The sequence below is a fragment of the Vicugna pacos genome, chromosome 3, assembly GCF_048564905.1.
Source record: "Vicugna pacos chromosome 3, VicPac4, whole genome shotgun sequence".
Lineage (NCBI taxonomy): Eukaryota > Metazoa > Chordata > Mammalia > Artiodactyla > Camelidae > Vicugna > Vicugna pacos.
In genome coordinates, this window is record NC_132989.1 from 42,782,864 (window position 1) to 42,808,507 (window position 25,644).

The window sequence follows — 25,644 nt, forward strand, 5'->3', positions numbered from 1 at the left end:
AATCAGGGAAAAGACTTCGATTTTTATACAAAATGTAATTGAAAGTCATGAAGAACTGAGAGCAGGGAAGTGGCATGATTCAATTTCCTTTTCAAAAGGATCAATCTGATTGTTCTCTGGAGAATAGGCTGTAGTAACGTAAGAACAGAAGCAGTCTAAGTAGTCCAGGAAGGGAATGTTGGCTTGGACCAGGATGGCAGCACTAGGGGAAGTGAAACGTGGTGAGATTCAGTACTTATTTAAAACTAACAAGATTTGCTAATGGATTAAATGTGGGGTATGAGAGCAAAATCAAGGATGATTTTACATTTTGTTGCCCTTAGCAACTAGGTGAATAGTAGTACCCTAGCTTCAGATTCAAAAAAAATATGTCTGGGATGGCCAAGCACATGCATTTTTAAAGAGGTTTAAAACTGATTATGGTCACTAAAGGAATACAAAGGAAAGAGCAGGTTGAGAGGGCAGTAGGCAGAAAGACAATCAATCAAGTTGTTTTCAGCATATCTACTTTTATTCCTCTAATAGACAACCAACTAGAGATGTCAAGTGATCACGTGTAGAGAAGTCAGGGGGAAGGTCAGAACTGGAGACATAAAATTAGGAGTCATTTTAAACAAATATTTAAAGCTATGACTAGATGAGATCCATCTAAGGAATAAATGTAAATGGAAGGAAGGTCTGAGGATTGAGGCCTGGGACACTCCATATTTAGAGGTCAAGAAAAGGAAAAAAAAAAAAAAACTGCCAAGGAAACCAAGACATTCCAGCTAGGGAGATGAGAAAAAAATAAATCAAGTATAGAATATGAGAAGTTAACTGAAGAAAATATTTCAAGAAGGGAGTGATCAATCACAATAATAATAAAAATATCTAGGAATAAACTAACCAAGGAGGTGAAAGAACTATACACAGAAAACCATAAACCATTGATGAAGGAAATTAAAGAAGACTTCAAAAAATGGAAAGATATCCTGTGCTCTTTGATTGGAAGAATCAATATTGTTAAAATGGTCACACTGCCCAAGGCAATCTACAGATTTAATGCAATCCCTATCAAATTATCCAGGACATATTTCACAGAACTAGAACAAATCATAATAAAATTTATATGGAACCATCAAAGACCTAGAATTGCCAAAGCATTACTGAAGAGAAAGAAAGAGGCTGGAGGAATAATTCTCCCAGACTTCAGACAATACTATAGAGCTACAGTCATCAAGACAGCATGGTATTGGTACAAAAACAGACAAATAGACCAATGCAACAGAATAGAGAGCCCAGGAATGAACCCACAAACTTTTGGTCAACTAATCTTGGACAAATGAGGCAAGAATATACAATGGAATAAAGACAGTCTCTTCAGCAAATGGTGTTGGGAAAACTGGACAGCAGCATGTAAAGCAATGAAGCTAGAACACCATAGACAAAAATAAACTCAAAATGGATCAAAGACTTAAATGTAAGACAAGATACAATAAATCTCCTAGAAGAAAATATAGGCAAAACATTATCTGACAATACATCTCAAAAATGTTCTCCTAGAACAGTCTACTCAAGCAATAGAAATAAACACAAGAATAAACAAATGAGACCTAATGAAACTTACAAGCTTCTGCATAGCAAAGGAAACCAGAAGTAAAACAAAAAGACAACCTACGGAATGGGAAAAAAATTTTGCAAATGAAACCGACAAAGGCTTGATCTCCAGAATATATAAGCAGCTCATACACCTTAATAAGAAAAAAACAAATAACCCAATCCAAAAATGGGCAGAAGATCTAAACAAGCAATTCTCCAAGGAAGACATACAAATGATCAATAGGCACATGAAAAAATGCTCAATATCACTAATTATCAGAGAAATGCAAATCAAAACTACAATGAGGTATCACCTCACACCAGTCAGAATGGCCATCATTCAAAAATCCACAAATGACAAATGCTGGAGAGGCTGTGGAGAAAGGGCAACTCTCCTACACTGCTGGCGGGAATGCAGTTTGGTACAACCACTGTGGAAAACAGTATGGAGATTCCTCAAAAGACTAGGAATAGACTTATCGTATGACCCAGGAATCCCGCTCCTGGGCATCTATCCAGAAAGAACCTTACTTCAAAATGACACCTGCACCCCAATGTTCATAGCAGCACTATTTACAATAGCCAAGCCATGAAAACAGCCTAAATGTCCCTCAACAGTTGACTGGACAAAGAAGATGTGGTATATTTATACAATGGAATACTACTCAGCCATAAAAACCGACAACGTAATGCCATTTGCAGCAACATGGATGCACTTGGAGAATGTCATTCTAAGTGAAGTAAGCCAGAAAGAGAAAGAAAAATACCATACGAGATCGCTCATATGTGGAATCTAAAAAAAACACAAACAAAGCATAAATACAAAACAGAAATAGACTCACAGACATAGAATACAAACTTGTGGTTGCCAAGGGGGCAGAGGGTGGGAAGGGATAGACTGGGACTTCAAAATTGTAGGACAGATAAACAAGATTATACTGTATAGCACAGGGAAATATATACAAGATCTTATGGTAGCTCACAGAGAAAAAAATGTGACAATGAATATATATATTTTCATGTATAACTGAAAAATTGTGCTCTACACTGGAATTTGACACAACATTGTAAAATGATTATAAATCAATAAAAAATGTTTAAAAAATCATAATAATAGTAATGCTGAGAAGTTTAAGTGAGGTGATAAACTACTTGACATCTACATCCCTTCCAGTACTGACCTTTTATTATCATCATTCTACATTTTGCCTATAAATCTTTAGGGTTCTAAAACTCACCTCTGGTTGCCAATATCCACTGCAATCAACTAATGAAAACAGGATAACTCATTAGTGAAAACATGTCACATGACATAATAGGCACAGAAGAATCAGAACGTGAGCCTCTATAACTAAAGGTATACTAAAATTTTCCATTTACTAAATGAGTAATTTCGAGTAAAAGTTATTAACATTTTTTTCCTTTTTTGAAATCACAAATCTCTGAAAATGCAAGATATTCCAAGGGTAAAGAGGAGTGGGTGGGGGATGGGGTACATTTATGTCTCAATATATACACATAGAAATACTTTTCTACATAACTGTCATATACTCACAGACTCCATAAAACGATTCTGGAAACATTAGATTAAGAATCCCTGATTTAACACAATATTTATTTATCTACTATGCTAATAAGAAGATCCTGATCTGTATACTTGAAACAAGTATTCCAAAAGAACAAACTATTGGTTGTGAACAAAAAAAACTGAAGTTTTAAAATTAAACTGTACTTCCATCATAATAAATAAGAGCAAGAATAATTTAAAAATTTAAGTAAATTATACTCACCACTAACATTTTCTGTTAAAATAAGGTGAAAGACTTGAGCAAAGGCATCAACATCTTTATGCAGCCATATGTCAGAAAGACAAGCATCCATTTCCTTTATTAACCACGGTTCAAGGCAATTCACATCTTTTTCTGTCTTTAAAAAGAAGCAAAGAAATGTTAAAAAAAATTTAAAATTAAAAAAATAAAAAGAAGAAAAGATTTTAAATTACTTAATGCTTAACTTTTGCTTTCAAAGAACATGGGACGACCATAAAGGCCACAAAGACTACTAACCATATGGTATTCTGGCAAAGGATTTGACATAAAAGTTTCTTAAATCATTACACACATTATCACTCATAACACTATATCTTGTTTCTACATTCATTTTTTTTTATCTGAGAATGAGCTTGTCAACTAAGGTGTATGGTCCAGTCACAATATTAACTGTGCTCCTGACAGAATGTTGCTAAATGTACCTGTACATCAGTGGTCTTCTCTCCCAACTGCCCAACAGAGGAAACATCATCTGGAGCTTTTCAACACTGATGCTAGGTCCCACTCAGACCAAGTGCATCAGAATCTCTGTGACAGAGGCCAGATTCCATAAGACTTTTAAAATTCTTTAGGGAGTGCTAATGTGTAGCCAGGCTTAAGAATCACTGACATGGTCAAAATGCTGTTCACTGAATGAAATGGATGTTCTCTACACTAAATAACATTTTTTAAACAGTCTTCAAAAGTATACAATCTTTAAATGTATAGTTCATTTGGATGTATCAGAACTTTAAACACTGGAAGAAAAACCACAAGCATGTCATGTTTCTTCTCATGGTCAAAATAGTTTAATTCTTTTTCTAAAAAGTGCATAGTCCCAGCCATCACATTAATCGCCAATGCCTTTTCAAGAGAATCAAAGAACAAAAGGGACCTAAGAAATCTGCTAGTTTCAGTTTTCAAACAGACTCCTTGGAACCCAAGGTAGTAGAAGCCCCACCTAGGAATGAGGGTGGAGAGTGATGGATGAGCAGGCAGGGCTTCTACAAAATATATCATTTGTAAAAGATTCTGTGGCAAAATAGAAGGAAGAAAATGAGAAGAGAAGAAACTGAGGTCTATAGTTTGTAATTAATTTTACAAAGTCACATAGTTGGTTGGTGGTGGAAACGTCAGTCTTGATTACTTGCTCTAAAACTAACAGCCTTTCCTCTATTTTTTCCTAACTTAGCTTATCTTGCATTGCTTAGCTCATAGTTCTTAAATTTTTGAGATGACAAAATACCAAGCAAAAATAATGTATACACATAATACCTATAACTATTTTCTTCAAAAGATTTATAGAAAAGATTGAAATAATTTAAACTCAGAATGAAACATTAAAAGATGTTACATTTGTAAAAAAAACTATAGAAAGTTGTTCTGAAAAATGTGCTGTAGTCTAACATAAACTAAGAGAATTATACTTTATAATTCAATAAAAATTATATTCTCATAAGATGTTCTTTTAAATTACACAATTTTCACTCAAAATAGCAGTGTGAAACCACTGAGGTCTTACCAACTGACTGAAGACAGCATCACCACCATCATCCAATAAATCATATTCTTCAGTCACATGTGGAACAACCCTCTGTCTCTGAGATTCAGGCTTGAGAGTATTCTCTTGAACTGAGTACCATTCTGTAAGTGTGGTTTGTTGTTTTTCTTCTAAATTAATTACCAAAGAAAAGTAGACAAATTCTCTGCTTCTTGAAATACATTTATTTGATTAAAAAAATTAAGTGACTCTGAAAATAGTTACTAAATTGGCTTTACTTTGAAGTTACTTTTTAGAAAATGTATTAATTAGGAACATCCAATAAAATGTGTTATGCTGAACCAATAGGAGACATCAAACTGCTTTAAAAAAAAACCCTCACCTATTCATATACTACTAAGGAGTTTACCTCTAATTAAATACGTTATTTACTGAAAAGTATTTTGGCCATATAACAAGTATTATTTAAATCAATGACTAACATTCGTACAGCATTTTGTAGAAAATCATTTATTGAACTTACACCACTGTGCTAGTTGTTTGAGATACAAAGTATATATAATTTTCATCTTCAGAAGTCTCAACAACTAGGAGTTTTACAATTTACATATTAGTAATTGGGCACTGCACTGTGAAACAGGCATTGCTAATTGCTTTTATCAAGTGAAGAATTCAAAGAAGTTATTTGAATCAAGTTTTACTGACTAAACAAAGGAATCAAAGTTTAAATAAGCCAAGTCTTCAATTCAAAAGCTGAGATATAGTATAAGTCATGATAAAAGATGTTTTAATAGGCAAATAATGCTAAATTCCAAGTACAGATGCAGTTCATAATAATATCAAGATTTGAAAACCTCGACAATTATATCAAAGGTGAGCCTGTTATTACTCATATGCTACTCCTTTCACACCCTCCCAACCACTCCCCACTGCCACCCTACAAAATGCGCTGAGGACAACCAGCATATAATCTTCCGCCTCCTTAAAATAGTGGTTAATCTTTGGATACAAACACACTCAGTCTCCTCAACTCTGGCATCCACTTTCAATTTCTCTCTATAGATTATACTTCTGGACATAAACCACAATGCAAAAGGTACACTTGGGACAGTATTCTAATATAACATTATACAATTATACAGAAAGAATACTTTTAAGTGTCCCTGTACCTGCATAGTATAAAGCTGTAGTCTCCAAGAAGTCATATCAACAGTAATTTTCTTTTATATTTGATAAAAAGCTTACCTCGCTGTTTTTCTTTTTTGTATTTTAACATTTCTTTGTTTGTATATCCAGTAGTTCTTAAAATATCTTCAAGAAACATTTCTTTTACTTCAAATGGTCTTCCCTGAACTAAATAATAAAAATGGTTTTAATTAGTCAATTTGCATCTTACAGACAATTCACATAAAAACATGAGATTCCCAAGTTAATAAATTCCCAAGTAAATTCCCACACTAGGCACTAGGAATATAAATGGTAAGCAGAAACAGAGCTACCTCCTGTCCTCTTGAAGCTTGCAATCTAGCAGGAGAATCAGACATTAACCCAATAATCCAGAACATAAATGTAAAAACAAAGTTGTTAAAAGTCCTATGAGAGAGAAGTATAAGATACCATGAGAGTATATAAGATGGGAATTTGAATGAGTCAAGAAAAGCATTCTCACTGAGAGAAATGAGAACCAAGAGAAGTGGGTAAACAAAATAACTAAGCTACATGGAAAGAAAAAGAGTGTGCTATGAAGTAAAAAACAGTACACACAGAGCCCCTAAGGTAGGAAAGAGCATGATGTTTCCAAGGAACTGAAAGGCCAAGCTAATTGGAACATGATGTGCGATGGGGTGTGGAGAAGGGACTGTAGTTCAAGATGAGGCAGAATTAAAAAGTCTTATGAAGGGTTTAGGTCTTTATTCTGAGGTAAAGGTCAAAGTTTTAAGCTCTCAAGAGTGAATAACATCATCAAAACTCCACTTCATTACAGAACACTTTGGCTGATATGTGGAGAATGAGCTTAAAAGACAGCAGAGTGGAAAGAACAGACCAGTTAAGAGCTATTACAATAGTTTAGGTTAAAGAAAACATTAACTTGAATGAGACTGGTGATAGTAAAAATAGTAGGAGACAGGAGATAGTCAGGAAGTAAAATCCACAGGACTGCGCATTAGATTGGATATGGAGGAATGATAAGGAAGTGTCTGCAACAGTCCTTGAAAATCTGGCTTACAAAACTGGATGGATGATGATGACATTCTATGAGGTAACAAGGAATGTGAAAAGATAAACAAGTTGGCTGGTGGAGATGGGGTTTGGTTTCAGACAAGACAAATGTTAAGTGAGCTTCAGTTAGAAGATTCATAAATTTTATGTGCTTTACCACCCAGGAATATTATGAGAAAAAAGACAGGTCTGTGAATTAGGTGACTAGGTTAATAGTATGATTAACTGAAACAGGTGACACAAGAGAAGCAGATTTTGTAGAAAGCATTAAGTATTCACATGGGTCACATGTGAAGTCAACTGCTTATAGCTAGCTACCTAAGTCTAAAGCTCTGGAGAACAGTTTTAATTGGCAATAAAAATTCAGAATTCATAAGTGTAAAAGGAAAGTAGAAGCCAAGAGCAAGAATGAGAGCTTCCAGGGAAACTAACTGTGCATCCCGAATACCTAGTAAAGAACAGCATAGAGCAGGGGAGAGAGGAAAAACAAAGAAACCAAGAAGGAAGGGAAGGGAAGGTGAAGGGAGGAGGAGAGGGAAGAGGACAGGAAGGGAGAAGAGAAAAAAATGAATCATGGAATAACCCTTAAAAACGCCAATATTTAAGCACCATGCAAAACAAGAGAAGCCCACAGAGGAGACCAAGAAAGTACAGGCTATAATACAGAATGAGACTTAGGAGGCAGGACTGGCAAATAAATTATGGGATATAAGCATTTCACAAAAAAGGGGAACAACTATGAGAAATACTACAGAAAACTTAAGATTTTTATGTAAAATCTGAATAGTAGGCTGGGCAATTAAATCAGTGTCAAAGCAATACTGGTAAGAATGAACAAATAAACAGCCTCATAAACTGCAGAAATATGAATCATTTCAGCCTTCTGAAAAAGTAAAACGGCAAAACCATTTTACTCTTAAAATTAAAAATACATTATTTTACTCAACAATTTCACTTTCAGGAATCTATCCTTAGAAATAAGAGCACCAATATATAAGAATACATGTACAAGGATGCTTACAACAACGTTTACAATAAAAGAAAGGGAGGATCTAGAACCAATTTGAATGTCCAAAAATAAAACGGTTAAATAAATCATGGTACATTCATATTAGGAAATATAAAAGCAGCTGGTTAATATAATGAACTACACCTAGAACTACTAAACTGGAGGACTGTTCATGACATAATGTCATATGAATAAAGCAAACTGCAAAACAATGTATACAGCATGTGCCCATTTCTGTAAAACCATTTTCTATAAACATGATATATATGTATATATTTACATATATTATATGAACATGAACAGGTAAGACAATATATATTAGGCTTTAACATCAAATAATCTCAGGGAAGTAGACATGAAAAGAAGACAGAAGTGATTGTGAACTTTTCCTCTACATGTTTGTACTGTGTCACTAAAGTAAATACATATAACTTTTTCAGTTTTTCAAGAGAAAGTTAATAATTTTTTTAAAGACTGGTGGCAAAACCAGATTTGATAAAAGGATAATGCCAAAAATTAAGTGGTAACATATTCAGAAGTACATGGAAAATAAACATGAGAGTACACACTACTCTTTAAAAGAGTCTAAAGGCAAAGCTACAGGACAGAATTTAAAGGGGAATACAAGGTCAGAATAAAGCAAATTTCTTTTTACACTAGCGAATTGGCTTCTTACACAACACTAAAAGTTGTAGATGGAAAAGGAGATTAAAATACATAGAGATGACTGATTAAGCACTTCTCAAAGGAAACAGAAATGGATGCCCTACACATTAGAATATTCCCCAACTTCTATAACAATAAATACAATCATGCCAGAAAGTATTCTTCCATAAGAATCCTAGAAATCTGATAATTTAACTTACTATGTATCACTGGACAGCTCCCAAAATACCTTATAAAAAGATTTACATCCAAGGCAGCACTAGAAAGAATTAGTTTCAAAGTTGGGTGCTTTTGCAACAAATCTCTTAACTTTGTAAGTAAAAAATCACTAAATCGATCCCTTTCATGTACTTCATCCTGCAGTAAACAAAAACAAAACCATGAAACAGTTAAAACGTAAGGACAACTAAGTCTTTAAAATTATGGAGCTGCTGGGTTTTACACTAATTCAAATTACATGTGGACAAGGCCAATTAGTGAAAATGTTGTATTATGGATAATTTAGAAATAATGAGATGTAACAACCTACTGGGAATTATACAATACTGTCCTTTTCCCACAGAAAATAAAACCACAAAAACTACAACAAAATTCTCAATTAATGGAGTCTAATTCAATGTACTTTTAATATATACAAAATCTATTTAAATATGCTTCTGTTAGCTTCAGGACCCAGTGCATCCTTTGGCTGAATGCACAGAACTAGTAAGTTTCCAAAAGTTGTTTATCGCAAGCTTGTAAAACTTAATCTAATTCTTCTGACAAAAACTGGATAAAAGCTTAGAATTCTTTAGTAAGGTGGTAATTCATCTAATTATTTCATCAGCAGCAACTTAGCATCTTAACCATGAAGTTAAATGACTATAAAGAATACCCCTAAGATTTGGGAGGGGAATCAATTGACTAAGCACAGAAAGAAAAGAAAACTTTCACCATTCTGGAGAACTCTTAAAGTACATGTATCATTTTCATATATAAAAAGCACTTTTCAAAAAACTACCTACTTATTTTATTTTCACTCATAAAACCTGGTGGTAGGAAAATATTTAATATAAAGTATTTATTTCTAATAATTATGGATAATAAAAAGTAACTTGATTATAATAACTTGTTAAAAAAATTAGTTTTCATTTATATCCTATCCTAGAAATGTAATTAGATGTTTAAATTTAAATATTCTTACCACAATAACGTGTGTCACAGTTGATAATGTACTATCTCCTGCCATCAGAGTACGAAGCAGTACCCCATTAGTACAAAATGTCAGAAGCGTCTTTGGAGAAACTCTTTAAAAAAATCAAAATAAAGTGCACAATTACAAATCTTTTATGTAATTAAAACATGATCATATTAAATGCTAGTCTCCTTTGTACTTAATAAGTGTAATAATACAACAGTGTACTGTTATATATGCTTTATTAGCAAAGTTATGTGAAATGTATTTTATGCCTGATAATCTCACAAATTTATTATTACTAACAATCTTGTATCAACTGATTATTTTGTTAAAGAACCTAGGTAGGTTTTTTTTTTAAAGGCCTTAAAAACTTTTTGCCTGAGGAAAAAAGTACATCACAAAAAAGATCAGCTTTTTGAATCACTATATCCAAATTACTGTGAGCAAAGAAATGATACTAGTTGTCAAGAAGTTACTACCATTACTATTACTAACATTTATTAAGGGCTTACTGTAAACTTCACATCAAACCTGTGCTCTAGATGCTTTCATTAGCCCCATTTTATAGATGAAGAAACTGAGACTCAAAGAGGTGAAATAACCTAAACTTTATCATGAAACTATGAAATAGGATTTCTATCTATGGCCCAAACTTTTTTTCAAACTATTATTTATTCAAAACCTCACTACGTTTAGTCATGACCTCAATGGCCTGCCATAAACTTATTTGGAGCAAAATGACCATCTAACTTTTCAAGTAACACGTTCTCTATATTTAGTGAAATAGAAATATTTAGTCTTTTCTAAAAATGATAAAAGGCAAGAGAATTGTCTTTACCTGCTTTCTAAACGGATCTGATACCCAATTGTTTGACCAATCCTTTCTCTTCTCTCTGCAGCAACTCTTTCGGCCACAGCAATAGCTGCTAATCGTCTTGGCTGAGTACAAAATATACGGCAGGGGATACCATTTTTAAAGCAATCATCTAAGAGGAACTGAGGAATCTGGAACAAATTTTAAGTTACTATCAGATGACATGATTGTACATTCAGAAAATTCAAGTCAATCAACTGAAAAACCATTAGAACTAAAAAGTTCTGTAACATGCCCAAACATAAAATAATCATAAGACCAACAACTTCCGTGTAACTACTAATAATCAGCTAAAAAGTATAATTTGAAAAGACTCTGCTTCCAACAGAAACTAAAACTAAAACAGTGAAAATAAAATTATGAAGAAATACTTGAAGTTTACATGAAGAAAGTTATAAAGTGCTACTGAAAAACATAAAAGACATGAATACACTAAAAAAATGACACACTCCCAGTTAGGAATAATCAAAATTGCAAGAATGTCAATTTTCCTTAAATTATCCTATAAAGTCAATGAAACAATAACCAAAATTCCATTGGAATTTTTAAATAGTGAAAATTATAAACAAAACAAAAATAGCCTAATACCAGGATTGCAGACACTTAACCATAATTAAATTCAAACATGTCGGAAAGATTTAAAATAATAAGTAAAAGTCTTCCCCACCCCTACCACTACCAATAGTCCCCTCCATAAAAGTAACCTCTGTTAAGTTTTTAGAAACTCTTTTGGGGAAAAAAAAGTTTATATGATTTAAAATATTTGTATATACAAACAGGTTTTTATTCAAACAAAGTGATTATTGTCCTTAATGTTTGTCATCTGCAGATCTCATTTAACAACATATCAGATCTATCTTTTAATTTTAATACCTGCATAGTACATCTTATGGATGTGCTATAATTTAACAAATATGACTATATATTATGTAATTTCCAATTATTTTTAGGTATGTTATTATTGATGTTGTTGCTTGCTACTGTAAAGAATACTGCAGTGAACATCTATCTTCACATACTTTTGTAAAGATAAATATATGATGAGTCAAAGAGTATATAAATTTAATTTTTATGGAAAAATGATCAATCTGCCCTTCAAAACAATTTATACCCCTACCAACAGAACAGGAGATATTGTTTTCCCAAATGCAAATACTAGATATCATGAATTTTCAAATTTCTGCCAATCTAACAGCTGAAAAATATAATTATTGTTTTGATTTCATTTTTTAAACTATGAGTGAAAATAACATCTTTTCATGCATGTCTTAGCCCCCAGGATTTTTTTTTAAACTTGACCACTTCATTTGGAAGGATAAATGCAAACAAACTGCTAAGAAATATTTAAAATATTTAAAAAGAGAAGCTAATAAGGAGGCGTATCATGCCATATATTGTAAAACTACAAAATGCAAAAAGTGAGATCTTCATGCAGGAACAGATAATTAAAGACATATAACAAAAATTCCAGGAATAGACCCAGGTACTACAGAAATTTAGTATTTGATCAAAAGTAATATCTTAACCTATGCACCCCAACGTTCCAAGCAGCACTATTTACAATAGCCAAGATATGGAAGCAATCTAAGTGTCCATCAACAGATCAATGGATAAAGATGATACGGGGGGTGTGTGTGTGTGTGTGTGTGTAATATAATATATACAATGGAATACTACTCAACCATAAAAAAGAATAAAATATTGCCATAATCAGCAACATGAATGAACCTAGGGAATATTATACTCTAACTAAACAAAGTAAGTCAAACAGAGAAAGACAAATATTATATAATATCACTTACATATGGAAGCTAAAACATAACACAAATGTATCTATTTACGAAACAGAAACAAGCTCAGACATAGAAAACAAACTTACGGTTATCAAAGGGGAAAGGGAGGCAAGAGAGGAATAAATTAGGAGTATGGGATTACAGATACATCCTATTATCTATAAAATAGATAAGGAACAAGGATTTACTATACAACACAGGGAATAATATTCAATGTCTTATAACCTAAAATGAAAACTAATCTGAAAAAATATACATAGAAATGAATCACTTTGCTGTACAACTGAAACTAACACAATATTGTAAATCAACTACACTTCAATTTTTTTTGAAAAGTAGTATCTTAAATCAGGGGAAAAGGATTATTAAATAAAAATTATATTGGAATACTAGATTTTAACATAAGGAAAAAAGTTAGATATACATGATATGATACAATAAAATAAACTCCAGACGGATTTTAAAAACTATAGATATAAAAGTATTAGAATAAAATATTTATAGGAAAGTGTTTTTTAATCTTGGGGTAGAAAATGTTTTTCTTAGCATGGCATGAAGCCCTAAAAAGAGACGGACACTCAAATAATTTAGATAAAAACATATTTGTTATATTTGTCAAAATTTTCATAATGTCTACTCTATGTAATTAAAATGGCCACAAATAACACCTACTGACAAAAATTTCTAATACTAAAACAATTATAACAATCTAAGACATATGAACAGATTCTTTGGCATGACTCCATGGAATTCCACTTAACCATAAAAGGACTCATGCTGAAGAAAAATCTTATACATTGTTTTCAGATAAAAATTTCACCTTATTTGTGACTATTCAGTTTTATAGGCTCAAAGAGGTATAAAGGTATAAAGAGTTATACTTTTGTTAATAACTAGTAAACTTTACAGTCAACCTCTCCTATCACCTTGCCTTACTTACTAAGTTTATTAAAGTAGCCAATATAACCACAGGAGATCTTAAACAACTGTCAAAAGCAAATTTATTTGTCCTTATAAGAAGGAAATGTAAAGTTAAAATGAGTATTCTATCTAAAACTCAATCAAAAGCAAAGTAAATTTACTATTTCAACATGCTAACACATTAAAGAGGATAAACAAGAACAGGTCATATCATTGTGCCACACTTCCAACCTGTCACTACAGGAGTGACACTTCATAATACTGAAGTACTTTAATTCTAAACATCCAAGTCAAACATGTCATATTAATTCCACCCTATGTTAACTCTGAATTAACATTTCTTGTTGTTAGTAATATTACTTGTAATTTACTTGCTACATACAAAACACTATGCTAGGCACTTTATAGTCATTACGTCAAAACCTCACCTTGAACGGCAGCAATTTTTAGTTCCATTTTGTAAATGAGGACTCTGGCTCCCAGAGTTACAAGACTAGGCTAAAACATCACATCCAATAAATGAAGGAGCTGAAATCTGAACTGAAGGCGAAAGTCCATCTTCCTTCATTAAACCAAATCACAGTCTTACCTCTGTTTAAATAAAGCCCTTATGTACTAATTTAAAAGAAAATATTTTAAAATACTATCTTTCTATAAATTCTCAAAATGTACTTCTAGTAATAACTTATTTCAGAAAAAAATATTAAAATGACCAAAAGCTCCTTTTTTGTTTTCTGTTAAAATATATGTACTATAAATTTGATATAAAACTATCACATGAGAAAATATTTTTTCTTCTATAAACAACAAAGAAACAAACCTGTGTAGTCTTTCCAGACCCAGTTTCTCCTACAATCAAAACTACTTTATTTTCCTTAATTATTTTAACAATTTCTTCTTGTTTCTCAAACACTGGCAGAGACTGCCTGAAGGAATCAAATTCAGATTCTCCTCTTTTCACTGGAATCTGAGGTATGCCATTGTTGAGTCGCCCACTTGTCTTGCTCATTTCCCGGTTTTCTTTGAAAATGAATAAAAGATCAAAAAAATTTATGATCAACAATAAAGAGTTTAAAACAAAAATAATTTCTAATGTAATTTGTCTCAAGTAGTCTTCTCTACTCAGTCTACATAAAGTTAGCAAGCAATGCCTCAACCGCTGTACTCCTACACATTCTTAGAGAACATGTTATAAATTTCACTATCAATTAAAAGACAAATTTCTCAGAAGTATTTCTGGTACATAATGTTTAAAAATGAACGAAAATCAATCATTCAAAAATCATTTAAAATAAAATACAATTTTGATATCCTAAAATGATTTTCAGGCTTGTTTCTATCAATTATGACAAAGAAAATTATAAGTTTATAGTAAGAAACAATGTATATTATACTGTGAAGTCTGTTATAAACAATATGAAAACCATATGAAAAAGAAAAAACCCTCTATGTTTAAAGTTAGTTATGTAAGATTATGTGATCAAACAGAAAAATACGTGTAAATGTAAGGTCCTAATGCTTAACAAATCTCCTAACTCTCCATTTTAGCCAACATCTATATTTAACTAAGCAGATAGGAATAAAAAGAGTTACAATGTGTCTTATTTTCTCACATAACTCAAAATAGTTTTGTGTGCATTTATTTTTAAAACTCCTTGATATCTAGGACCATGCATTTTCTGCATTCTGCAAAGCTACTCCAAGAACAGATATAATGCAAATTATGTCATTGTAGGTAACAAAATAATTTTCTCACTATAAAAGTTGGTTTTCCAAACAGTACAACTTCATTTTATAACCTAAATTTATTATTAATCTACCTTTGTGCAAGTTAATGTACTGAAGACTCTGTCCTGTCTCTTACCAGAAACTAAACCCCAATTCAAAATCTCACTCATTATTGTGTCACGGCAGCATAATATAGGAAAGTTCAGACCTTGCAGTCAAATACCAACTCTGCAGTTTACTGGCTGGTTGAGTGGCCGTTAATAAATTACTTGACTTCTCTAAGCCCCAGTTTCTTCACCTGTGAAATTGGGGAAAGTCTTTGCTTGCAAGGGTTGCTATGTAGCCCTATTTGTCTAGCACACAGTAAGTGCTCAATAAATGGTTAGCTATTACTGTAACATTTAAACAAAAAATCTAACTTCATGACATGCCTAAACAATGCATTTCATTTCAAAATTTTCACAGCTCTTAATCATTTCTAACAAACTATTCAAAATGAGAAATCTTATTTCACGTTAGTTTTTAAAAATAAACTTTAAGTAGAAAAAGAACAGTCATCAAATAATAGAATAAACAAGGAAGCTTCCCAGAAAATACATACCAGCTTCAACTGCAAACACATTTCCTCTTTCTGTTTTGGGCAGAAGTTCAGTACGCTCTTTATTGGTGACAGGAAATCTCTGAATTAGGCTCCTAACAGCATGTTTTGTATTATGAGTCAAATTACAGGTCATCATTGCATGAGCTGTTTCTGATCCATCTTTCTTCTTCACAGTTAGGTATCTATTTGCACCCTTTCTGAATATTAATAAAAACCATTTATTTACTATACATAGTCAATTTGTTCACATATGATGTATACCTACTTAGAAAACATGTCTCAAGCAAAACACTGAAAAAGACCAAAAGCTTTGGGATAAGGTACTGAAAATCCCAAGATATTCAGTAAAAAGGGGGTTGGTGCTAAAGTGGCCACAAGACTAGTTTCAATTAAAATTTCAAAATGCTGCAAATCCAATTTTAAATGAGCAAAAAAGGCTTACTTACCCTTCAGTCTTAAAGTTTGTATTAGCAGGCTTCATGGTGGATGAAACATGACCAGTTAATACATACTGGGAACCATATAGAGGGAGAAAATCAATATGAACAAAAGAATCTAAAAATTATAAAGGAAAAGTTATGGTTCACTGTTCAGACTATATTCCATTGAATGTTTCCCAGTATGCTGGTAATGCCACATTCCCATGAAAACCTGTTAAGAAAGCCAAGTTTAGAAACCTGGAAGAAAATAACATCAGTAACAGACAAGTAATTTCAAATGTATACTAGGAAAAAAAAGAAGAAATTATCCAAAGCTTCTGACTCTAGCCTTCAATTATAAGGTAATGATGATTTGTAATTGTTCTCAAGTTACTTGATGTAGGTGTATTTGTTTCTCCAATTGGTCCAGGACTGACCATGTCTTTTACGCCCTTCATAGCTTCAAGAGTACTAAGTATAATACTATACACATAGGAAGTCCTCAAATATAATTTGAATGATTTAATAATACATGTATATAATCTAGTACAATGTAGTACTGGTAAAGACAGGCTCTGAAAACACACAGATCTGGATTTAAATCCTGTCTCTACCACTTACTAGCTGTGGGACCATAAGCAAATTATTTAATAGCTCTGACCCTAAGATAATAATAATATCTGCCTCAAAAGACTATTCATAATGTAAGTAAAGGGCAGTATCTGTTACAGAGTATGTACAAAATAAATGAAAGCTTTTATTATAATCACAGTCAGAATTGAAAAAAATATCAATTCTTACATTAAAACAAAAGTTACCCAAAACATTTCATAAAATGCTTTACCATTTGTTAACTCCACTATCATATTCTAGAAATGAGCAACTTAGCCACAAATACAAAGAAAATTGTGTGTATAATTTTCCTAATTCTCATTAGATTTAAATTTTTTCAACAATATCTTCACTATGAGAATGACATAAAACTGAAGATTAACCTATAGTTTTAGCTATCTTTTTTTTTTTTTTGGAAGAGTTTTTTGGTTTTGGTTTTGTTTTTACTTAAAGTATAGTTGACTTAAAATGTTGTGTTAGTTTCTGGTGTACAGCATACCGATTCAGTTATGCATTTATACATATTCTTTTTCATGTCATTTTCATTAGAGGTATTTACAAAACAGAAACAGACTCAGACATAAAAAATAAACTTATGGTAACCAAAGGGGAAAGGGGCAGGGGAGCCAAGGGATAAAATAGAAGTTTGGGATTTGCAGATACTAACTACTATATATGAAATAGATAAACAACAAGGTCCTACTGTATAGCCCAGGGAACTATATTCAATATCTTGCAATAACCTATCTAAGTTTTCTAAATGAAGCTTTCAATTTACTAAGATTTTTAATTTCTGAAAACTCTGTAATGAATTATAAGCTTTTTATGCTATCATCTACTCCTTAACGAGTGTTTAGTGATGCTTATATAATGGCATAAAGATGAAATAATTAAAATTTAACCTGATTGAGAAATTTTGGTCATTTCCCATGGTAAATTAGAATTACTGAATTCTTGAGATGTTCTCTGTAATAGGTTCTTTTCCCATGGGCCTTTTTGAAACTTCAGTACACTCACGACAGACTTAATCATTCATTTCCCTTCCGTGCCATTTACTTCATAAAATTTTACCTATAGAAGGCCAGAATGTGCTGAAATGAGCACTAGAGCAAGAGTCAGCAGGCTTCTGTTCAGCTAGTAATAATCTTCCAACTAACTATATGATCAAAAATAATTTACTTCTCTGACACAGTATACTAGTTAATTTTTAAATCTCTAATATTTCTATTAGCTCCAAGATGCTTTAATTTTCTTAAAAATCATCTCAGTAAAGTTTTTCTATATTTCACCTTTAACTAATTTTATTTATTCAATCATCATATATTGAGCACCTACTGTATGCCAGGCACTATGCTAGAAGCAGGGATTACAAAGTTGAGGAAAATACAGCCTTTCCTCATTAAGCTCACAACTAAAATCACAGGTCAGATTGAAACTTTCCTAACATAGATTACCTAATAATAATACAGCATTAATGTGTAATAATAACTCATACTAAGCAAGCGTGAGTGTTTAGCCATTACCATTTTAAATTTACTAAATTCAGTTTATACACAGATGGCAGAGCAGAAAGACAACATCAATTTGGTAGCTTTTATGTTTTAGTAAAAAATTTTATTTGTGGCAATTAGTGCTCGTTCCTATCCCATTCAGCACCACAGTGACACTGATAAAAACTGGTATAATTAAAAATTAGTGAAATTTTAGTAAGATACTCACCTCATTGTTGTGAGAATGAATACACTAGAGTTGTCCTACTATGTAAACTACCACACTGAGATCCCTTCATTATCCTTTCATTCCAAGGTAACGGACACTATACATTGATGAAAACTTAACAATCCCCTTTACAAAGCATAATTAACTAGAAACTACCTACGTGGAAAAGATGCTAGATAAATTAACTTCATAAGAATTTTTTAAAATAATGAGATGCAAGTCCCATATGGCATATTTAAGTATAAAAGTGAATGGACTAAACGTATAGATAAGATCATAACTTCTAACTTTCAAAGGGTAAAAGTAATCAATACATGTTATAATGAAGTTTTGACATTTCAATAGCTTCTTTCTTTTAAAGAAAGATGATGATATAACTAATCAAATTTAATGCAATTTTAATATTAATGTTTCAATTTACACGGCATGTTATTGAACAGTTTACCTCAAATACAACCTTGCTATTCCCCACTTTCCAAATCTGAGAACAGTTTAAAAATCTGCTAAGAGCCAAAATCTGAAATGACTCCCTAAAAAGCTCATAACCACCAAGGGCAAATGTCTCTAAAAAGATAGTACACATTTGTTTGATGTCTAGTAAATACTTAATTTCATTTTTCCTTAATTTATACTTCCATTAGGCAGGTAGATGAAAAGACCTAACTCCAAACCACTATCTCCCCAATACTGCAATACCGAATTGTAAATGTATTAAAGTTTGCATCATACAAATTTGTGCTTTTTTATGATTACCAGAAATTAATAAACCAACCAGTTAACTTCGTCACTAAACACAATTACTTTCATGTCATATCACTATTTGTGGTAAATTCTTTTCTTTTTGCAACTTAATGGATTATAAGCAATTTAGAGATGAGACTTACCTAATATTTCTATTTTAACTCCTCACAGTTCTTAGAACATTACTATGACTTACTATGAGCATCAAATATTAATTAGCTAAACATTAACTGTTCAGTTGTTGGCTCTGCCATTTCTAGCTGTGTGATCTTGGGAAAATTATTTAATCTAAGCTCAAATCACCTCATCTGTTAGAGACCAAATATTAAAAATAGAACCTACTAGACAAGACTGTTGTGAGAATTAAATAATAATCTACTTAAAGCACCCTGCATAATTTCTGTTGCACAAAAGCACTTAGTAAGTGTTAGCTGCTGTTATTACTATTACTGTACACTGTAGGGCTTTATTTTAATGAATATCCAAAAACTCATTAACAGGGTTCATCACTTTTAACCCATTTTTCCTATTTTAGCTGGGCAAAGAGAGGGGTAGTACAGTCTGCAACATTCTAGGGCAGGAGGGAAGGGAGTCAGTAACTCAAACCTGAAAGGGGGGACTTGTAGGATAGAGCCTCCTGGTCAGGGTGAGTAGAACGCTTGGATACCTATTAAGCAGCAACTTAGCAATCACAGGATAAAAAATTTCTATTTGGAAAACCTGCTTTCATATACTTTATATTTTCTCTTCCCAAAATTTTTAACAAAGTTCACTTTATAAAATTCATTTTGTCTAACTTGGACAAAAAGAATAGGAAAGAATTTTGTTTTATTTGTGAATAAAGCAAAGACAGAAAAATGTGCTTAGAACCAAACACAAGGACATCAGTTGAGAAAAAAATGAAACAAATTATAAGGAGATGAAATTTTTCACTAGAATTTCAAAGAAATTTGACTAGAATTTCAAAGAAAACTTTAAGATACACTAAAGAAAACAAAATGGGGGTGCTACTTCAACAAGAGTATTTTCACCAAAAGATGAGTAATTATAAAAAGTAATCAATTCCAAAGTAAATTCAACTCTCTTAAGAGGAGATAAAAAACAAAATTCAGCACACATGGCCTGATTTTGAAAGAAAGGAGATTAAAAAAAAAGTGATCAGAAAAAAATGTAAATTACCACACAGTAAATCTGGAATCTAATTTTTTTTTTAATGGAGGTACTGAGATTGAACCCAGGACGTCATGCATGCTAAACACAAACTAAGCTATATCCTCCATACTATAATCTACTTTTAAAAACCTTGTAAGAAACTAAAAATAAACTACAGGATCACAGAATCTTAACTAACACAAAGAGAATAACTCCTTTACATCTTACATTTAATAAAACAGGCCTTTAAAATTACGGGACATGACCAAAGCTAAATAACGAGGCAGTGAGAGATTAAGAGTAGAATCTAGGTCTCCTGCCCTTTCCTCCACACCAGGTAGTCACTCAAACTGGTAATAAGGAACCATAATACCAGGCACAAAAGGAAAAAAAAAAAAAAGAAAAGAAAAAAGAAAGACTGACTTGTTAAATTAACAAAGTTAATCCTAGGAGGTTAAAAAAAAAAAACTTTACTTAAGGGTAAACAGAAAAACCCATGAAATAAAAGTCAGGTACAAATTCTCATATAAATGAAAATAAAGGATTTAATAAATATATTCAAAGTGACTTAGTTCATTATATAGGTAAAAAGAAGGAAAGGCATTTGAAAGTGATAAGGACACTAGATAAACACAGCTTCAGGTTTGCTTAGAGATAAAAAGGGGAGGGAAAGAGCTTGGATATTTACCAAGAAGAGGGTTTATGGACAATTAGATATAGACAATAGGGTTGAGAGAAGTAGGCGGTTGCCTTGCTTCCCTTAGCATCTCTTTCCTTTTTTGTCTCTCTTTCTCCCCGTCTCTTCAGTATTTCCTCACTCCTCTTTTTTGTCCTGATAACTTCTTTCTTGCTCTCTCCTTTCCCGGAACTTTTTTTCTTTCTGGACCATTCCTTAAAGGATCATGCTACTTAACAAAAGTAGAGGTAGTCAAGTCTAATGGACTGCTTTTCTAAGAGTAATTTCTAATGGTCCTTTCTAAATTAGCTGTTCAGAATTCAAAATCTATTTAACCATAGAAATGATGTAGCTACAGAACTGTGCATTTATTAACAGGTGTTTTCTAACGCAGGCCCACAATTTCTTATCTATTCTTAAACCCCAATGGCTCTGAGAAGTGAAAGATTTTTGTAAGTCTGCAGCAACTTCATTTGGCAGCAAAACCTGGTTAAATTGACATGAACTATTTATAGTCTTTATTTATCTTAGTGTGAATAGTCATACATTTTCCAGCAGAAATATTAATGTGATTAAAAATGCCTACCTCTTATTAGGGGTATTACATAACACATTACAAATATACCTTGATGACTTTCTAAAACCTGAAAAATCTGCATCTCAAAACATATTTGGCCCAAGTGTTTTTGGATAAAGGACTGTGGCTGTGCACCCTATTTTTATTTTCAAGGGCAATGTTTTACCTACTCAGAGGTCTACAGTATAGGTGGAACCTAACCAGGATTCCAACACTGGCCTTAGTGATGTTCAAAATGCACATGCTCCTAAATTAAACTCCTGTCTCAGTCAGTAATTATCATTACTGTGGTGGACATCATATGCAAGAAATTCCTACCTCAGCTACTTTCTTCTTAGGACCTTTTTACTATTTATTTATTAATATATTTAAATATTAATATATTCACTTAATTATGGCTTTGTTTTGCTTTTCTTAACCTAAAAGCTGGAAGCTGAAACTTTATCTTTTTCCCCCACCTACCTCAGTGGTTCTCAATCTGGAGCAATTTTGCTCCAGGGGAACGTTTTGGAAACATTTAAAGGCATTTTTGGTTGTCACAACTAGGGGAGGAAGTATTACTGGCATATAGTGAGTAAAGGCTAGGTATGGTTTACTAAACATCCTACAATGCACAAAACAGCCCTCCAGTCCAAAATGTTAATAACACCAATATTGAGAAGCCCTACTCTATTATCAATCCCACCATTCTTATTCCCAAAATGAAACAGTGCCACAGAATTTTAGAGTTCAATTTGGACGGCTCATAGGGTTTTTCCCCACTATGGATCAGTGACCTTCAAAAATCATGTATGTTTCCTCTTGTTTCATTTTATTTAATCATTTCTAATCATCAGATTCTTGACTTAGCATGAAAGAAAACAAGCACGTGTTCTAAAGCTTACCATTACAGTACTGCAGCATTAAAAGAGGTAAGTACTGTAAAGAATTGTACTTATTATCTTTAGTCCATCCATTCCTCAAAAAATAAGTTTAACTCTATAAAAAGAAGAAAATATCTTTCTCAATGCAATCAGCTTCAACTCTTAAACCATTTTTTTCACACCTTAACATTTCCCTTCAAATAAAAAAACAAAAACAAAAAACATTTCCCTTCTTTTTCTATCCTCTACCAACCAGAGAAAACAAATAAACGGGATAGGAGAAAAAGCAAAGAGCTGGGTTAGACACACGCACGAATCAGATCATCTACATACAATACAAGTAAGGATGTGAATCTAAAACAGTAAGACTATTTAGTCAAAAATATTTCTCTAATACAGACTTGTGGTTACGGGGGGGGGCGGGGTAGAGGGTGGGAAGGGATAGACTGGGATTTCAAAATTGTAGAATAGATAAACAAGATTACACTGTATAGCACAGGGAAATATACACAAAATGTTATGATAAATCACAGAGAAAAAAATGTGACAATGAGTGTGTATATGTCCATGAATGACTGGAAAATTGTGCTGAACACTGGAATTTGACACAACACTAAAATGATTATGAATCAATAAAAAATGTAAAAAAAAAACAAAAACAAAACAAAAAAAATTTCTCTTTTTTAGCAAATAATTTTTTTAATTAAGAAAAGTTATCAGCGTACCCTTTGCTTTTAGAAACCAAACCAAGAGACTGACTCAATCGATGAATAAAGGCTCTTTCTGTACTGGTCAAAGAAGAAGGAAATTCCATCTCTGCATGGGAAAAAAAAACACAAAGTATCATTTGTGGACAGTCAATTTTCTTTCAAACTGCTTCAATACACATATAGAGATATGAAATACAAAAAAGTCATACTCATGTAACCAAATTTACATATTTTATGTGAAAAGTAGATACAGATATACCTCAGAGACATTGCAGGTTTGGTCCCAGACCACTGCAATAAAGTGAATGAATACCATAATTAAGCAAGTCACACAAATTTTCTTGGTTTCCCAGTGTATATAAAATTATGCTTACACTATACTTCAGTCTATTTTAATTGTGTAACTGCATTATGTCTTAAAAAATATACATACATAAATTGAAAAAAGACTTTGATTAAAAAATGCTAACCATCATCTGAAGTTATGACAACTTTAGTGTGTAAAAAACACAGTACCTGCAAAGTGCAATAAAATAAGGTATTCCTAATTAATCACTGAATATCTACCAAAGTTTTGATATTAGTAACACTGAAACCTAAACGTGCTAAAGGACTCTGATATTCACCAAGGATTACTACTATTATTTTTGCTGGAATCATGAGCTGGTATAACGACTGATTAACCTATTTTACTATCTTACTTCTTAGTTGCTTAACAAAATGTTTATTTCCTTCAATGATGAGGTATGCTCACGTACTATGAATGCTCAGCATCAGATTACTCTGTCTTCAAAACTGCATAGAGTTCATATATCACTATCAGACTGGATACGGTATTTTCTATTTCTGGGGCTTCAACTTTGTTTAATGCAAGTTCAGAATACTCCGCCCAGGTCACTTTGTTTTGGACTCGTAAGTTTCCAGAGTACGGGGTCTTCTACTTAGACCAGCAAATCGGAATCAGCACTCAATACTGATCACAGGTCAGCTACTGGTTCTGCACTGTGTGACTCAAGACAAGGAGCTTTCTACACTTAAGAGATGTGGAAGATGTTTCATCTATCAGAACAAGTTTAATTCTTTTCTTAAGTGTTTAGCAAGTGTTTAGCGTAATGCTTTTGGGATTTAAACAAAATACTAGATATTGCCACCGCATTTATTTGTCTGATTTCCTTAGGCTCCTCTACTTCCATAACTTAAATGTGTCTCGATTAAGGGCACCACGACCTCCTACTTTAAAAAAAAAAAAGTGGAGGGGGGGATGCTTAACCGTATCTAAAAACTGTGGCAAAGCTGCCGAAAGGCCTCTCCCTGGGGAAAGAAACACTTCCAGCGACGGTGCATCCTGACTCTTTCACCTTTGGACGCCAGGCAATTGCCTCGCAACCCAGCTGGTCCGCCGGACGCCGGGCGGCTCTTCACATTCCCCGGGAGGGCTAACAAGTCTGGTCCGGCCCCCGCTCACATAGCGCGGCCCGGGTCTTCCCTCCCTCCCTCCTCTGAGGAAGCCCCTTCCCACGCAGGGTCGGGCTTCAGGGAGGCGGGGCAACCGGCGGGGTCCCTGTCTGGAACCTCACCTCTCTGGTCCCCATAGCGGAAGCGCTCCAGGGCGATATTGACCGCGATCTTCACCTCCTCGTCTATACGAATGTCCTTCAGCCCCTTGGCCCGGCCGCCGCCCCCAGGACCACACGGCGCGGGGCCGCCCCCGCCCCCGCCGGGAGCCGGCGGCCGCGGGGAGACGCTGCTCGGCCTGGACATGGCCCTGAGGAGATGTTCTCCTCGCTGTAAAGCGGCCAGGCCTGCTGGCGGTCGGCCAATGACAAGAAGAATGGGCCTCGAGGGTCCCTGCCGGGCCGGACGGCTCCACAGGCGGCCCGCGCTGGGCCGGGCTCTCCAGAAAGCCCCCAGTCACCACAGCAGCCGAGGAGGCGCCGGCGCCACTACAGCCGCAGCCGGGCCGAGAGCGCGGGCGTGATGACGTCACCGGGGCGGCGGCGCCCGTGACCTCAGCGTGCAGGACGCCTCTGGGGCACTGTACCCGTATCACAAGTTCCCCACTGAGCTGTTCTCCCCGTTGTCTCCCATCGACCCCCGCGACAAGAGGCGCTCGTTCACCCACTTATTCAGTCGCTCACTCTTTGGTTAAACCCTTCCTTAACTGTGTAGGTTCCTACTATGTGCCATGTGAGCGCTATGCTATGCCCTGGGGAACCAACAGAAATTGTCCCTGCCCTCATGGAGTTACTATTCTAGTGGCAGTAGAGTTGCCAGATTTAGCGAATAAAAATACAGGATG

At 33.7% G+C, this 25,644-nt stretch overlaps 1 protein-coding gene across 2 annotated transcripts in view; it reads right to left on the bottom strand.

Annotated features, from left to right (window-relative positions):
* Positions 1 to 25,305, bottom strand: part of YTHDC2 (YTH N6-methyladenosine RNA binding protein C2) — a 62,494-nt gene extending 37,189 nt beyond the window's left edge. For both annotated transcript variants that reach the window (XM_072958095.1, XM_072958088.1), the window contains exons 1-10: positions 24,923 to 25,305; positions 23,361 to 23,451; positions 15,877 to 16,073; positions 14,368 to 14,567; positions 10,798 to 10,964; positions 9,966 to 10,068; positions 8,983 to 9,139; positions 6,133 to 6,240; positions 4,909 to 5,057; positions 3,369 to 3,504 (exon numbers count right to left, since the gene is read on the bottom strand). In XM_072958095.1, coding sequence (XP_072814196.1) covers positions 3,369 to 3,504; positions 4,909 to 5,057; positions 6,133 to 6,240; positions 8,983 to 9,139; positions 9,966 to 10,068; positions 10,798 to 10,964; positions 14,368 to 14,567; positions 15,877 to 16,073; positions 23,361 to 23,451; positions 24,923 to 25,106 — 1,492 coding nt within the window. In that variant the 5' untranslated portion in view covers positions 25,107 to 25,305. The remainder of the gene's footprint in view (positions 1 to 3,368; positions 3,505 to 4,908; positions 5,058 to 6,132; positions 6,241 to 8,982; positions 9,140 to 9,965; positions 10,069 to 10,797; positions 10,965 to 14,367; positions 14,568 to 15,876; positions 16,074 to 23,360; positions 23,452 to 24,922) is intronic.
* Between the last annotated feature and the right edge of the window lie 339 nt (positions 25,306 to 25,644).